We start from the raw sequence: 16683 nt of genomic DNA, 5'->3' as shown, positions 1-16683 counted from the left end.
TTCATCTTGTACCTGATGCTTGCCACTATTTTCCTGTGAATATTCTGTGGATTCTATTATCTGGGTATGAAAGTGTTTCACTGATGATATAAGGGTTAATTCCCTGATTGCAGAGTTTCGATTCTAGCTTCTTGCGCATCCGTGATTTCCATCACTCCACCATTGGGGGCCGTGCCTTCAGCTGCCTCTGCTCTAAGCTCTGGATTTCTCTCCCTAAACCCTTTGACCTTTCTTTCCTCCGTTTAAGCTCCTGAAAACCTTTTGACCAAACTTGGGCGTTTTTATTAATTGAAAGGGGCAATGTAAATGCAAGTTCTTGTTGCTTGGCTGCCTTTGTAATGCCTGGCCACACTTGACTTTTCATCGATGAAGTTAAAGGGTGGATAGTCAGGTAGTGCAGGCCCAACATCACCAACCAACGCTATCTGCAAGCATCATTCTTTCCTGGACTGCCCTGAGCAGGGACTCAGCCTCCTGGTACCCTCTAACAGGGACAACCATGCAGTGGATTAAGCTAAACTCCACTCTGGAAGTTGAGAAGGTTGATGTCTCAGATGGACCAGCTCTGAATCACAGAAATTCCATCTGCTTGGAGTTCAGACTTTTGTTGTAAATCGCTATTGGAATGAAGAAACAAAGAAAAAATGGAAGGAATCATTAAGGAGCTCTCTGAAAATAATCACATGCTGGAAAGGTTTGGAGCTTTGATTCTGGCTTGAAGAATTTGGAATATCAATTGCCTCTAAATGGAAGTGAATAACCCAGTAGGATTCAACAGGAACCACTATCCCCTGCAATTATTAATCTGAGTGTATCCTGCTCTTGATCTTTTCATTCTGTAAGACTCTGCAGGTTAAGAGTCAAATGCGCATGGCACATTTCACAGCTTCCTACCTTTGGGACTTGAGAATGTGAGTATCAGGAGGTTGTTGGTTTTGCGCTCAGCTGACTTTAAGCAGATATCATTGTATATCAATCAGCGGACTTTATTGCTTGTTATGTTGAAGAATGCTAAAGCCAATTATATCACCCGTGATGCTACTCTGGCTGAGATCAGCTAGTTTGGGCACAGGCTGAGGATCAAAGCTGGGGCCCCCTGTTCTACATGACTCAGTTTTAATTGGGAGATTTCCACTAGGCCAGGAAGTAATCCTACTCGCACGGTGCCAGGTTTCTGAGAGATGGAGAATGATATGCTGTGGGCCCTGTTGTGATAGTTACTAATGGGCCAGAATTAGCTGGAATGGGGCATCTCACAATGAGCCCCGAGACATCAATCATGCCCTTTTTAGTTAGACTTATTTTTGCATCCTTCAGTTTAATTTTTCATGTGCCCTAAATTGCTGGAAGTGTGAGCTGATAATGGGGCAGTGAGCATAATGGGGCATCGGGGGACCAACAGTCTGTCTCCTTGACTCATGAGATTTAAGGATTGAGAAAGAAACAAGGAAGGAACCAAGAAGGAGATTAGAGTCAAATCAATCTTTCTTTCCTTATCTTTATTTCTCATCTGTACCTGCCTAGGCCTAACCTCTGGAATTCTCTCCCGAAACCTTTCCACCCCCTCTCTTCCTTTTAAGACGCTCCTTAAATCACCCCTTTGACCAAGCTTGGGGTGTTTTACAACATTAAAGAGGCAATGTAAATGCAAGTTCCTGTTGCTGCATTGGGTGCTTTTGTGATGACCGGCCCCTGAATTGGGCATTGGCTCTGAAATTGGCTGGTCGCTCTGACCTCCCTGTCCTCGACCGCCTACACTGTTCCAAAGAATCTCTGAGTTTGAAGATCAGAAGCTCATCTTTCAATAAGGCAATTTACAGCCTTCAGGATTCAACATTGAGTTCAACAATTTCAGATCATAACCACTGCCTCCATTTATTCGCACGGCAGAGGCTGCTGATGATACCGATAAGCCCATTTCCACCTCCTCTAGACCCAACTTTTTGTTTCCTTACTTGTCCCATTTGCATCTCCTTTTGGCCTTGCACCATCATCCCTTTTATCATTTAATCTCTCCTGCCCTCCACCCTATCACAGACCTTCCCTTTTGTTCTTTCACCGTCTCCCCCCTTCCCAGCCTCTGTACCTGCTTAAAACCTGTTACATCCCTAACGGTTTCCAGTTCTAATGAAGGGTCACAGACCTTGAATATTAACTCTGTTTCTCTCTCTGCAGATGCTGCCTGACCTGCTGACAACTTCTAGTATTTTTCTGTTTTTATTTCACCTAAATCAAGCCGAGAGTTCTGGGAAGAGGAAGCAAAACATTTTCAGAATAAAGCAAGTCCCCAAGTTTTCAATTCACACTTAATTTTTTTTTGCAAAATACAGAAATCGTTTCTCCTTCACTAACTCTAATAAAGTCACACTACGTAAGTGAGAGAGTGAACTGACTGAAACAAGGAAGAGAGAAAAATCAGTGCATGAAATGACTTAATTTGCTGGGTACTGTATTCTGCTCACAATAGGCACACAGACTGTACTTAACCGACAAACACCATGTTCACACAAGGCTGCTTCTTGTGAGCAACGCACACTGAGATGTCACATGGATTAAACAGCATAAATGTAAGCTCTTATTGTTACTATAGACCATAAGCAGACAGGCTACTCGCCATCAGCGATTAATAGCTGTCTTCTTCTCCACATATAACGCACACTAGAAATCTGTCAAAAAGTAGGTGATTACAACAACGTCTGGAGCCTAAATCTCTTGTCTTTAGTGAACCATCATTCTTTAGTTTTTAAGTTACTCTTCCACATTGAAAAAAAATCCTGCTCTCCCTTTTTGCAACTGGCTTGCCTTGTCACATTTCCAATTTGTGAATAAATATTATCCATCTTAAACGTCACCTAAGATAGGTACTAAAAAACGAAGCAATGCGGAGCTGCCTCCTTTTGTAACTCCTGTTGTCCCAAAGTGTCCCGCATTGAGTCTCTCCAGCATTGATCCTCTCGAGTCAGGGAGATTCCCCAATGCTTTCCTCATCAAAAAAAAAAGATAATCGAAAATAAAAATTTGACTGAAACCGTGCCGTTGCTGTGAGACGCAAACGTGGTGATGTCAGATCACCCTCGCCCTTTTCATTGGAACTGGTTTAGTCCACAGTTTCCCCTTTGACCCTTGCCATGCGGTTGCCAGTGTCATGTGATCTTGAGGATGTCAGGTGACTGAGAGCTAGGGCAGGGCTTTATTTTTTTTACAAGGCAGACACTTTTACGATATTACAGCTTGTGGTTTTCATGCTGGTGCTGGACTGATTGGGAATAGCAGGTCGATTTTCCACCTCAGGTGTAGTGCCAGGCAGTGTGGGGATGCTGATTATTGCTGTGGTGATTTGGGAACTCTTGCAGTTGACTCTCAGACCCTCCTCCGATTTGTCATTCAGGCTGGAACGACTGCAATGAGAAAAAAAAATTACCGCCTGCAACACAAACACTGGCCTTGTATTCGGAACATAGAAAACAGAAGTAGACAATTCAGCCCCTCAGACCTGCTCCACCACTCTATTATATCATAGCTGATCTGCACCTTGACGGTATTTACCTGCCTTTGCTCCACATGCCTTATTGAACAAAAATCTATTGATCTTCAACTTAAGATCATCAACTGATCCCCAGCATCCACAGCCTTTTGGGGAGAGAGTTCCAGAATTCTATCACCTTTTGTGTGAAAAAATGCTTCCTGATTTCTCTCTTGAATAGCCTAGCTCTCATTTTAAGAACATGTCTGCTTATTCGGTTTGTAACTCAATAGTAGGCCCGAAAATGGCAGCTCTCCAAACTGAGGAAAACTTCAAGGTTATTTATGCAATAAAAACAGAAAATGCTAGAAATACTCAGGAGGTCAGGCAGCATCTGTGGAGAGAGAAACAGAGTTAACGTTTCAGGTCTGTGACCTTGTGTGACTTGGAGGGGAACTTGCAGGTGGTGATGTTTCCATGCACCTACTGCCTTGTCCCTCTAGGGTTCTGGATCAAGGGTTTGGAAGGTGCTGTCAATAGAGCCTTGGTGCGTTGCTGCAGTGCATCTTGTAGATGGAACACACTGCAGCCACTGTGCACCAGTGGTGGAGGGGGTGAATGTTTAAGGTGGTGGATGGGGTGCCAATCAAGTGTGCTTTTTTTTTCCCTGGATGACGTTAAACTTCTTTGAGTGTTGTTGTAGCCACACTCATCCAGGCAAGTGAAGAGTATTCCATCACAGTCTGGCCTTGTGCCTTGTAGACAGTGGAAAGGCTTTAGGGAGTCAGAAGGTGAGTCATTCGCTACAGGATACAGTCGCTGACCTGCTCTTGTAGCCACGGTATTTAATGAACATTGGATATCAGAATCCAGATGGGCTTCTACATTCAGAACTCCAGATATAACAGTGGGGAATGGAGAAGAAAATTTGGGAAACTTCAACATCTAGGATCATAGGAAGAGGAGGAGAGCATTCAGTCTCATGAGCCTGTTCTGCCATTGAGTTAGGTCATGGCAGATCTGTACATTAACACCATCTACCTCCCTTGGGTCCATAACCCAATTTCAATTTTAAAAATCCATCAGACAGATCCAAATGAAACATTCATATTCCTAAGTAAAGACTACAACAGAGGCCAAGCACCGACCCAAGTGGAATAACAGGCAGGAGCAGCAGGTTGGATATGAACACATGAAATATCTCATCCATACAGGTCTTGTTCAGCTGGGCCAAACAATATGGCCACTTGCTGAACCTCAGAGAAAGGAAGACTTAATCCCAGTCACCAAGGTGATTCTGACATCATTACCCTGCGCAAACACTTCTTAAACATTAGGTTATGCCCACGGACAGAAGCTTCAAGTCCTCGCTGTGGCTTTTGAACAGATGTGTTTTGTCAATCCTCCTATCCATGTACCAAGGTGATCAGAGTAAATTCAGAGCAGCCTTTTAAACTGCTTCCATTCTTCCCCATCATCAGACCTTGGGATTTTTACCTTTTAACTATTCAATGACCCATTCGGCGTCAGGTGACACCAGGACTGTTGGTAATCATTTCGCAGAGGTCGGCACTTCAGGGATAGTTTTCCCTGAGTATTGAAACAGCATAATATTTATCAATATTTGATGTCTTATCTTCAATAATAAATTAGCCAGAAACTACTCAGTATTCCAAGTGTTTTGAAAAATGCATGAACTTATCCATTATACCAAAAGTTGCGAAGTTGGATAGAATGAGAAGTTTTTAGATCAATGTGTCACTTAAGATATTGTACATTAATATATCTGCTCCCTCTTTAGAAAAGCTTACAGATGAGTCATGAACAGCATATATTCAGTTAAAGAGAGCAATGTATGCACGCCTGGCACCATGTACTTGCATTTGTATCAATGTTGGTAAAATTTCACCTGGGTCAGACACACAAGTGGAGGCTAATAATGTGGCCTCTCACTTTTTAAAATTCTTTCATGGGATGTGGGCATCGCTGGCAAGGTCAGCATTTACTGACTATTCCTAATTGCCCTTTAAACAACTGAGTGGCTTGCTGGGCCATTTCAAAGGGCTGTTAAGAGTCGATCACATTGCTGTGGGTCTGGACTCATATGTAGGCCAGACCAGGTAAGGATGGCAGATTTCCTTCCCTAAAGGACATTAGCAAATCAGATGGATTTTTTTTTTACAACAATCGATGATAGTTTCATGGCACCATTACTGAGACCAGCTTTCAATTCCAAATTTTATTAATTGACTTCAAATTCCACCAGCTGCCATGGTGGGATTTAAACCCATTTCCCCAGGGCATTTGCCTGGGCCTCTGGATTACAAGTCCACTGACATTGCCACTATGCCACCGTCTCCCCTGTGCCTGCACAGTAATGGACCAGGACAGCTCATAGAATCTTAAACACAAAAGCAGGCCATTCGGTTCATCATGTCTGTGCTGGCGCTTTGAAAGGGGCAGACGGTGGCACAGTGATAATGTCACTGGACTAGTAATCCAGAGACCCGAACTATTGCCCTGGGGACACCGGTTCAAATCCCACCACGACAGCTGGTGAAATTTAAATTCAATTCACTAATAAAAATCTGGAATTGAAAGAACGTCTCAGTAATGGTGCCGAGAAACTATCATCGATTGTCGGAAAACCAATCTGGCTCATGAATGTCCTTTAGGGAAGGAAATCTGCTGTCCTTAACTGGTTTGGCCTACATGTGACTCCAGACCCACAGAAATGTGGTTGACTCTTAACTGTCCTCTGAAGTGGCCTAGCAAACCACTCAGTTGTCAACAGCAATTAGGTATGGGCAACAAATGCTGGCCTTGCCAGTGATGCCCACATCCCATGAAAGAATTGGAAAAAAAAACAAGTAGTCCCACTCTCCCCTTACTCTTTCCCCACAGCCCTGCAAATGTTTCCTTTTCAAGTATTTATCCAATTCCTTTTTGAAAGTTACTCTTGAATCAGCCTTTCAGGTTCTACTTTCCAGCTCACAACAAGTGGCTGCATAAAATAAATTCTTCTCATCTCCCTCCTACTCCTTTTCTCATTTGGTTCGATACCTGGTTTTGCAGCCAAACCCCAAGATTTTATTAAATAAAAGGGGCCCGAAGGTGAAACAGTCTCTAAATGTTTTTACTGACAAAGAAAAGCATTAAAGGACTCTCTCCCCTTTCTCCTTCTCCAACTCTAACTTGGGTAACTCCTCAAAAAACTGGACACACCATGGCAGCAAATCTGCAGATCGCAGCTGTTGATTAGTTTGAGTCCTAAGATATTACCTGGTGTTAAAGGAGGCCTGCTCTCCACACTGGATGTGAATGGTGCTGAGTTCCTGCATGCTTCTCAGGTGAGCTGCCGATACGCTGGAGTTGGGAAGGTGGGTGGACTTCTTGTTAGTGCGACGGGAACAGCAGGTGCTGGTTGTCCCAGACTCGGAGGACAGAGATGGGCTGTGAGTGGAAGGGCAATTCTGCATCGAACCTTCCAGGCAATTCTGTTCATAAACCGGCTCATCGAGAAACTCGTGGTTCTGATAAAATGCGAGAGGAGGTTAAATGTTTAAACTGTGAACACTTTGGGTGAAGCACCTACCACAACACCTTAGAAACAGAATAATAAACTTCATTTGATCCATGTACGAGTTTGTAATTCTGAAATTCAACCATTAATGTGGCTTCATTTGTGCATGAATATTTTTGTGCTTGCCATGATGAGTGATGTTAGTGTTGGGTAATGAAACTTTTCCCATTTCAGGCAGCCAATAACCAACATGAATGCTCCAAGGAGCAGCTAGCTACAGTATAAGCCAATGGCCCAGCTATAGTGTTAGCTTCAAACTTCTATAGCACAATGTAACCTGCGCAATACTTGTAAGAACTTGCATTTATACAGCACTATTCAGTACCTCAGAACATCCCAAAGTGCTTTACATCCAAAGAAATACTATTTTTGAAGAGTAGTCACTGTTGTAATGGAGGAAATACAACAGACAATTTGTGCGCAGCAAGCTCCCACAAACAGAAATGAAATAATGAGCAGAGAATGGAGTGAAACAGGGTTGTGCCTTAGTCCCCACTCCGTTTCGCATCATCTTCTCCGTGCTCCTGGGCTTCGCCTTCCCTGAAGATATGGAAGGAGTTTACTTGCACACGAGATCAGCCGGACGGCTGTACAGTCTATCAAAGCTGAAAGCGAAGACAAAAACACATCACGTCCTGATCAGAGAACTCCCCTACGCTGATGATGCTGTGCTAGTCGCACACATGGGAACTCAGCTTCGCGGACTCATGGACTGTCTCTCCTGTGCCTGTAAATTGTTCTCCTTGACTATAAGCGTCAAGAAAACCGTGGTCATGGGACAAGGTGTTGCATCTCCGCCCCTGATCACACTAAATAACATCCCACTGGAAATGATTAGCAAATTCTGCTACCTTGGGCCCACGGTGACAGACAATCTGTCCCTTGATGCAGAGCTCGATACACGCATAGAGAAAGCAGCTACTTTTGGCCAACTTGCGAAACAACCATGGGATAACACCAAGCTGACCCTTAGGACCAAGCTGATGGTTTATAAGACCTGTGTTCTCAGCACCTTGCTGTATGGCTGTGAATCATGGGTGACTGACAGCTACCAGGAAAAGAAGCTCAATAATTTCCATCTTTGCTGTCTGTGGCGCATCATTGGTATATCCTGGCAGGACAAAGTAACAAATTCAGCAATCCTCTCAAAGGCAGAGCTCAAACATCTGTTGGCACTAATCAAACAGAGGTGGTTTCGATGGTTCAACACGTCCGCAGGATAGAAGACGGTCGCATACCCAAGGACCTTCTGTATGGTGACCCTTTCTCTCTCCCGGGCTCTTTATGCCATGCTCTGCTCTTGCTGTTTCCTGGTGAACTCTCGCTCTCTCTCTCTCTCTCTCCTGGGCTCTTTATGCCCCACTCTGCTCTTGCAGTTTCCCGGTGAACTCTCTTGCTCTGGTGCCACTTGACAGCGCAGCACTCCCTCAGTGCTGCACTGGAGTATCTGCCTGGATTATGCTCGCAGGTTTCTGAAGTAGGATTTAAACCAACAATTTTGTGATTCCAAGGCGAGAGTGCCACCCACTGAGCCACGGCTGACCGCTAATTGCCCCATGCCCTTTTTTAGGAAAGATGGTCAAGCTGGTATCAATTGGTGCTGAATTTAAAACTTTTTGTTATTCTGGGTGAATGCTCGTTAGGAACTGGCCTGAGACAAAACCAAACCGTTCACAGAGAACTTATAGTCAACAGACAGAATTGGCTTTCATCTCATCTAGGCTGGATTTGAGCCCAGGTGTTTGAGATAAAGGATTAATGTTCAGCTGAAGACACCACCCATTGCCCACTGCTTTGTTCTTAAATTTAAAAGATAAACCTATGTGAGAAAAAAATGTTTTCATACAATCATAGAATTATACAGCACAGAAGGAGGCTAATCAGTCCATCGCACCTTTGTCGGCTCTTTGGTAGAGCTATCCAATTGATCCCACTTCCCCTGCATCTTTCCCATTGCCCTCTAAATATTTTCCCTTCAAGTATTTATCCAATTCCCTTTTGAAAACTACTATTGAATCTGCTTCCACTGCCCTTTCAGCCAGTGTATTCCAGATCATAAAAACTCGCTGCTCAAAACAAATCTCCTCATGTCGTCTTTGGTTCTTTTGCCAATTACATTAAATCTGTGTCCTCTGGTCATTGACTCTTCTGCTACTGGAAACAGTTTTGTCTTATTTACTCTATTAATACCATTCATGATTTTGAACACTTCTATCAAATCTCCTCTTAACCTTCTCTCCTCTAAGGTGGAAAACCCTCGGAACAGCTTTGATAAACTCCTTTCTCATTTACTTTGAAACATGCTGTGCAGTGGAGTAAGTCACATTGACCAGCATCATTGTGTTCCTTTCAGATAATATCGTCACTAGTCTTCTGGTACACCCCTTTGCACCAAATGTAGAGAATGGATTGAAGGATTTGTCCATGCAGGGAGTGTCCCTTTAAATCAAAAACCATTTCAAGCAATCCGGTGGTTTCAAGGCAATAGCATCCATTTACTGCTTCCTGCACTTGAATTTGAATAAAGGATATACACTTTCAGAAATAGAACATACTTTGGTGTAGTCAGAAAACTCCCCTGATAGTAGGACTGACTAATGTTGTGTTTTATGTGACCCACTAATATACTGTGTCTGCCTTAGGAGTGATTGATGCTGTTGGTAACTTACTCTCTGCTTCACACAGTAATTATGTGCAGGCAATCTGGTGATAACGCTCAGCACGTTAAAGTAGAAGAAAGACTGAGGAAGGAGAGTTTCACTATCGCCAGTGGGGTGGGATGGAAAGGTATGGGATGAAATGGAGTAGTGTGGGATGGGATGGGACAGGATGGGTTGGGAAGGGATGGGTGAGATGTGGTGGGGTGGGATGGAATGGGTTGGGGTAAGTTGGGGTGGGATGGAGTTGGAACGGGATGGGGAGGGGTGGAGTTGGGTGAAAAGTGATGGGTTGAGTTGGACTGCAATGGGATGAGGTTGAGTGAGATGTGATAGGGTGGGTTATGTTGAGTTGGGTTGGGATGTGGTGGAATGGAATGGGTTGTAGTGGGCTACTTTGTGTTGGGTTAGGGAGGGATGGAGTGGAATGGAATAGGTGGGGTGGGGTGGGGTGGGGTGGGGTGGGGCATTTTTTGATCTATGCCCAGAGAGGGAAAGATGAAAACAACCACCCAGAAATGTTGGCACTGGTTGGCAACTATTGATCAATTTCATCAATGGCACTGGTGTAAAGGGTTCCTCTCTCCCTGTGAAAGAAGGTGATCAAATAAGGGATTCTTAAGTGTAATTGTAGGATTTGCCAAGTTTGTATATGAGATGGAAACAGTAGAAAGCTTCTGCCTCCTACAAGGGAGTTTACACATAATCATTTCACGCAAAGGATTATAGATATCTGGAACAAGTTATCATGGAAGACTGCTGGAGGCTGCTAAATCAAACAGAATAAAGGGGCAAATAGATATGTTTCTGGAGAAATGGGAATTGAGCAACAAGGTGCGATGATAGGATTAGATCAAGCAAAGTGCAGGGTTGTTGGGCCAAATGTGAAATATTGAAATAGCTAATGTTTAAATTTCTACCAACATGTTATTCCAAGTATTTATCACTCTCTGAAGGCCTTCCTAATATCTGTTCTAAATGTTCTTTCACTAATATACATGGTTTGTAATAATTCAGTATCTACCCCTTTATGGGACTCAGAGATAATTGTCAAAAAAGGAGGGAAATTAGAAGACATGTTTGGTGGTATGAGTTGTTATGATCTGGAATACACTGCCTTGAAAGGATGGTGGAAGCAGATTCAGTAGTAACTTTCAAAAGGGAATTGAATACTTGAAGGGAAAATATTTTCAGGGTTGTGGTGAAAGAGCGGGGGGACTGGGACTAATTGGATTGCTATATCAAAGGGCCAACAAAGCCATGACAGGCTGAATGGCCTCCTTCTGTTCTGTATCATTCTATGATACTATGAATACTTGCAGTGATGACTTCACAATGCAGGGTAAATTTGACGAGTTATTGCTCCTGGTGCAGAATTTTGATCAATGGATTGGATCCCTGGTTTCTGGATATTAATTGTAATGGCCCATGGATCACACACTCTGACCTCTGTTTTTGATCATCTATTGTGTGAGATTCTTCACTGACACTGCAACCTCATAAACTTTATCTTCTTATAGAATGTCCCAAGAGCATTGGCTCACTAGAGAAATATGTCAAATGTGGATTTGTGTTAAGTTATGACCGAGGTGGGAGGAGTGCACTGTTTATTCTCGTCCCACTTCTCCACGGGTCACAACATATATCTAAATTTTTTCCCACTTACTGATACGGTCAGTCATAGACTCCATTTTTATCCCAGAATAAAACACACCAATCAGGTTTCTTTAATACACAACAAAATTATCTGTTTATTATAAAACAAGCCGTAACCAGTAATGACGTAATAAACACACAGATTGAAGTATTAAAGTTCCCTTTTTACCTTAGCTCCTCACACTCACAAACACACATTACACCGGGTAACCAGAAAAATAAAAGGAATTGTTGTTTAGAGCTCTGTTACAAAAAAAAAACAGACAGGAAAATCACTTTGGCTGAATACTTGCTCATTCTTGAAGCAAAAAACCAATCAGATATGTTGTGTTCCAAAACTGGCATACAGTCTGGACTCCAAGTACATGTAGATGAGTCACTGGGATCTTTTAGAACAGTTTTTTGAGGCAGCATTGAGAATTAATTTAGCAGGCTTTTCTTCAAAGACAGAAGACAAGATGAGTTGACACAGTGGACTTCTCAGGGTCTTTCAGTAAGGTGCTGGAAAGCTGAGCTGGGTTGTGGTCTTCTCTCCTTCCTTGGGAATTCTCTTCACTCCCTGGAAGTTCTCTCCCTTTTTATACAGTTCAACCGTAACTCAAAAAAATTCAAAAGCGAAACCTCCATCAATCTTGACCTGTCACCTGTCACTTGACCTGTAAACAACTTCTCCAGGTGTCCAACATTCTCTATTGTTTATTGAGCTGGAAGTCAGGTGGTTTCCCAGAAAGGCTTGTTGTTGTTGTTGCTGGAAGTCAGGTGGTTTCCTGGAAAGGGGCACCTCCCAGTGCATTTCCAGGGACTATTTCTTTTAAGCCAAGTGGCCTTCACACGACCCCCTTTGAAAACCCCAAAATTTAACATTGCTGCAATTTTTCAAAAATGAATCCTCAAAAAATATATTTAACAAAACATGAAAGCAGTTAATAAAAGACTTTGCTTTCTAACCAGTAAAGTAGTGAATTCCTGATATGGCCTTGGGCCTTCATTCGCTTCAGGCAACAATTCACTGTAAAGATGAAGACATTTTGTAAAGGCAAAAGATCACACTGTTTAATTGTTCATTAAGAAGGATGTTTTTCAATAGAATACACGACTGTTTGACATTGAATGTTCTGTCCTTGCTGTTCCTATTGTTTCCCCTCTCCAGTCTTCTGCTTTCAATCCTGACTGTGCTAAATATTTTTGGGGTACAGTTCCACAGCCAACAGACCCCCACAACCGTTCGAGATCTGTGCATTCCTTCAATTCTAGCTTCTTGTGCATTTCCAGTTTAAATGTTCCACCATTGGCGGCCATGCCTTCCTCTGTCTGGGCCCTGTGCTGTGGAACTCCCTCCTTAAACATCTCTGCCTCTCCACCTCTCTCTCTTCCTTTAAGATGCTCCTTAAAGCCTAACTCTTTGGTCACTTGTCTTAATATCTCCTTATGTGGCTTGGTGTCAATTCTTTATCTGACACCACTCCTGTGAAGTGCCTTGGGATGTTTTACAATGATAAAGTCACTATGTAAATGCAAGTTGGTGTTGTTCTCAACAGAGTAGAATGCACCACTGCACAATTCCCAAAAGAATACCAATTCTTTTGAGCCGTTTATGTGGACAAAGTGAGCAGAGGCTCTCGTTAGAATGGTCCCCTGGAAATTGACAATGCCACACACAGCGCAGTGATCAAAATCATGGAGAGAAAACACTTGGGCAGCAATCATAACAAAGACAGGGTACCAGGAAACATGACGTAGAAACTCTTGCACTGAGGCGTAACTGAGAAAAGAATAAAGATGTACCTTGGTTGAAGCAGACGTTCGGACCGATAAGACGGGATCATCCAACAGGTAGGACAATCCCTACAAGACCAACAGAAGACAAAAAGTAATCAGCTGTACAATTTTGAATTCCAAGAATTAATCAGCATTGTAATTCAGACACACCAGTAAGAAGGGCAAGAAATAAGGAGGAGCTCAAAGTGGGCACAATTCATCACCATATTCTTCAATACTAACCATCATTTCAACTCTCAAGGTGACACTGCTTCGTTGCAATCATTGCACTATATTTTTTCAGGATACATAAACTGTGAACTTTATCAAGGCAGTTTTAATTTTGGATTTCCCCCCACCCTTCCTTTTCTCAGCTAACAATATCTCATTGTAGAGCTGAAGGCCTGCAAACCCGAACAGGTAGCCACTCCACTCCAGCTAAGTTCTTCCTTTCCAACTATGAAACTGACACCTACCTGACCATGTGAAAAATTGCCTTGGTAATGAATGTCCACCAATCTACAAAAAAAAAGGGTAAATCTAACCTGGACAATTACTGCTCTTCTCATCACTGTTAAGTGATAGAAGTAGTCTTTAACAGTGCTATCAAATGACACTAGTCATCAATAACCTGCTCACCAACACTCTGTGCATGTTCTTTCAGAACAGCTCATATCCAGACCTCATCCCAACCTTGATCCAGCTGCAGATGCTACAGCTGAATGTCCGCGGTGCATCGAGAGCAGTTTCTCTTGATTTCCAGGCAGCACTGAATTGTGTATGGCACCTGGAGGGCCTTAAAACTGAAATCAAACTACAACCAACTTTACTCTTCTGCTTCCCAACTTGTCAGAAACCTTTGTCGCAGTATTATGCAAAAATAAATAGAGACAGTATGTGTAATTTAAAAATGGGATTAATTACATCTGCACATCTGAGTCCAATTAGCCCTTCCTTCACATAGACTAGACTTGTATCCCCTTGAGTATTATGGGGTAGTCTAATCGAGGTGTTTAAGATGATTAAAGAATTTGATAGGGTAGATAGAGAGAAACTATTGTCTCTGGTGCGGAGTCTAGAACAACAGGCCACAACCTTAAAATTAGAGCTAGGTCAATCAGGAAGCATTTCTTCACACAAAGGGTAGTGGAAATCTGGAACTTACTGCCCCAAAAAAGCTGTGGATGCCTGGGGGGAACAATTGAAAATTTAAAAACTGAGAATGCTAGATTTTTGTAAGGTAAGAGTATTAAGGGTTACAGAACCAGGGCGGTCAAATGTAGTTAGGGTACAGATCAGCAATGATCTAATTGAATGGCGTAACAGAATCACGGGGCTGAATGACCTCCCTCTGTTCCCATGTTTCTCTGTAAACTTCTTTCAGCTAAAGACTACATTTGATCTTTTCTCTGTAGGTGCAATGCCACAAAAGATCATTTAGTACATTATTACATAATAAATAAGGACAGCAACTCCGAACTGAGAATAGACCAGTTGAATGAAGGACAGAACTAAAAGTTAAACTCTTTGATCTTTTTGCCAATGACTTGGCTTGACAAGAAACTACACAGCGATCCAATAATTATAGGTCAACCACACTTCAAAAGTTTTTTTCCACTATCTCACCAGATTGTTAGGTGTCTGCAACAATTTTTGGCAACCAAGGGAAAGCTACATTGAGGACATCATTAAGGCTTAGAAGTGTTAGACAGAAGGAACTGAGGTGATGCCAAGCTTGTATATTCTTTGTGCCTGAAACCATTATGGGATGATGACCTGGTTTGATACCATTAAAGTACTCATTAGCTCAGCAACACTGCAGAATAAAGTGTGGGCCAAGTGACAATGACTCAGTGCAATGTGATTGGAATTAGACATGTTACATAGAATTACATATAATTTGCAGTGCAGAAATAGGCCATTTAGCCTAACTGGTCTATGCTAGTGTTTATGCTCAACATGAGCCTCCTCCCACCTTACTTCATCTAACCTAATCAATGTATCCATCTATTCCCTTCTCCTCATTCATTTATATAGCTTCCCCTTAAATGCATCTATGCTGTTCACTTGAACTACACCATGTGGTAGCAAGTTCCACATTCTAACCATGTGTGTGTCCTTGTGTGTAACAGGAGAGGAGAGGATTGGTGGAGAAGGTTCTCCTAAATTTCTTATTGGAAGTATTAATGACTTATTTTCCTGTCCTCTAGTTTTGGAATCTTCCACAAGACAATATAATTTCAAATTGGCAATTAAAGTAAAAGGCTTAATGTGAAAATGGTGGACAGTGGAATGTGACACTAAAACATCAAGAGTTCACTCACTACTATCGCCAGGATATACAGCATAAAAACAGGCCATTCAGCCCAACCAGTCCATGCCATTTATGCTCTACACAAACCTCCTCCCATATCTAGCACTATCAGCATAATCCTCGATTCCTTTCTCCCTCATGTGTTTATCTAGCTTTCCTTTAAATGTATCTATACTATTCACCTCAATTACTCCCTGTGGTAGTGAGTTCCACAATCTCACCACTCTCTGGATAAAAAAGTTTCTTCTGAATTCCCGATTTAATTTCTTGGTGACTATGTTATATTGATGGTCACTAGTTTTGCATGTCTCCACAAGTGGAAACACCCTCTTTGTGCCTACTCTAGCAAAACTTGAAGCAAAATAATTATTTAATGTTTCTGCCATTTCACTATTGCTACTTGTGATTTTATCCCGTCTGTTTCTTAGTGACTGTATGTAGTGGGAGTGGCACGAGGTGAACTGCTCATTCAGCGAGCCGGTGCAGACATAATGGGCTGAATGGCCTCATTCTGCTCAGTTCTGTGATTCTGTGATACTCCCATCCTGATTTCCTTTTAAAAAAAATTTATGTGCCTGTAGATCATTTTACTACTTTGTTTTATGTTCCCGGATAGTTTAATTTGGTAGTTCCTAGGGGTCTGTGACTTGCCTAAGTACAACATCTCCTTAGTTTGCTAATTGGACAGGCTGCAGCCTGTACTGATCTATCCAGTCTCAAATGTAGTAATGTGTCCCTTTCAAATAGATGTTGCAATCAAGTTATAGGCCTGGATTTTGTGGTCCATAGCAAAATGGAGCTCACCACTGACCTCAAAAAAAGCTGCCCACAATGATCTAACGATCTCTGTGGCAAGGATTTCCACTTTCCCAGAGTTAATTTCATTCTGCCGCCAGCTATAGGGGATCTCTGGCATCGTTCAACAGTGATGCCAGCAAGCAGTCTAAGCAGCCAATCACTTGAAGAATTCTCACAGACAGCAAACCAGTAGGTAACAAGCAGGTTTTATCATTTACTTTTTTAAATTTTACAGAAAGTGAAATAAAGATTGGGACATATGCATGGGATTAAGGTAAAAGCTGAAATATCATAAATAAACTGATTTTCTTTTTTCATGGAATGGAGAAATGTGACATTCCACAGAAATAAAATAAAATTTTCAGGACCAGAGAGGTTGTTCAGCAGTAATTATGACTTAGTAGTGATGTTCTCTTTAAGCTGCATGGGTGCGCGGCTGGACAGCAATCGGGAA

At 42.3% G+C, this 16683-nt stretch overlaps 1 protein-coding gene across 3 annotated transcripts in view; it reads right to left on the bottom strand.

Moving 5' to 3' along the window:
- Positions 1–2552: 2552 nt before the first annotated feature.
- kcnd3 (potassium voltage-gated channel, Shal-related subfamily, member 3) overlaps positions 2553–16683 on the bottom strand; it is a 313717-nt gene continuing 299586 nt past the window's right edge. For 2 of the 3 annotated variants that reach the window (XM_068057482.1, XM_068057484.1), the window contains exons 5-6: positions 6746–6996; positions 2553–3398 (exon numbers count right to left, since the gene is read on the bottom strand). In XM_068057482.1, the coding sequence (XP_067913583.1) occupies positions 3200–3398; positions 6746–6996 (450 nt within the window). In that variant the 3' untranslated portion in view covers positions 2553–3199. Of the gene's footprint in view, positions 3399–6745; positions 6997–13144; positions 13205–16683 lie in introns of all 3 variants that reach the window. The other variant, XM_068057481.1, reaches the window with a different exon arrangement.

The sequence above is a fragment of the Heterodontus francisci genome, chromosome 25 (assembly GCF_036365525.1).
Source record: "Heterodontus francisci isolate sHetFra1 chromosome 25, sHetFra1.hap1, whole genome shotgun sequence".
NCBI classification, from domain to species: Eukaryota; Metazoa; Chordata; class Chondrichthyes; order Heterodontiformes; family Heterodontidae; genus Heterodontus; species Heterodontus francisci.
This window is presented reverse-complemented; position numbering and strand designations above follow the sequence as displayed.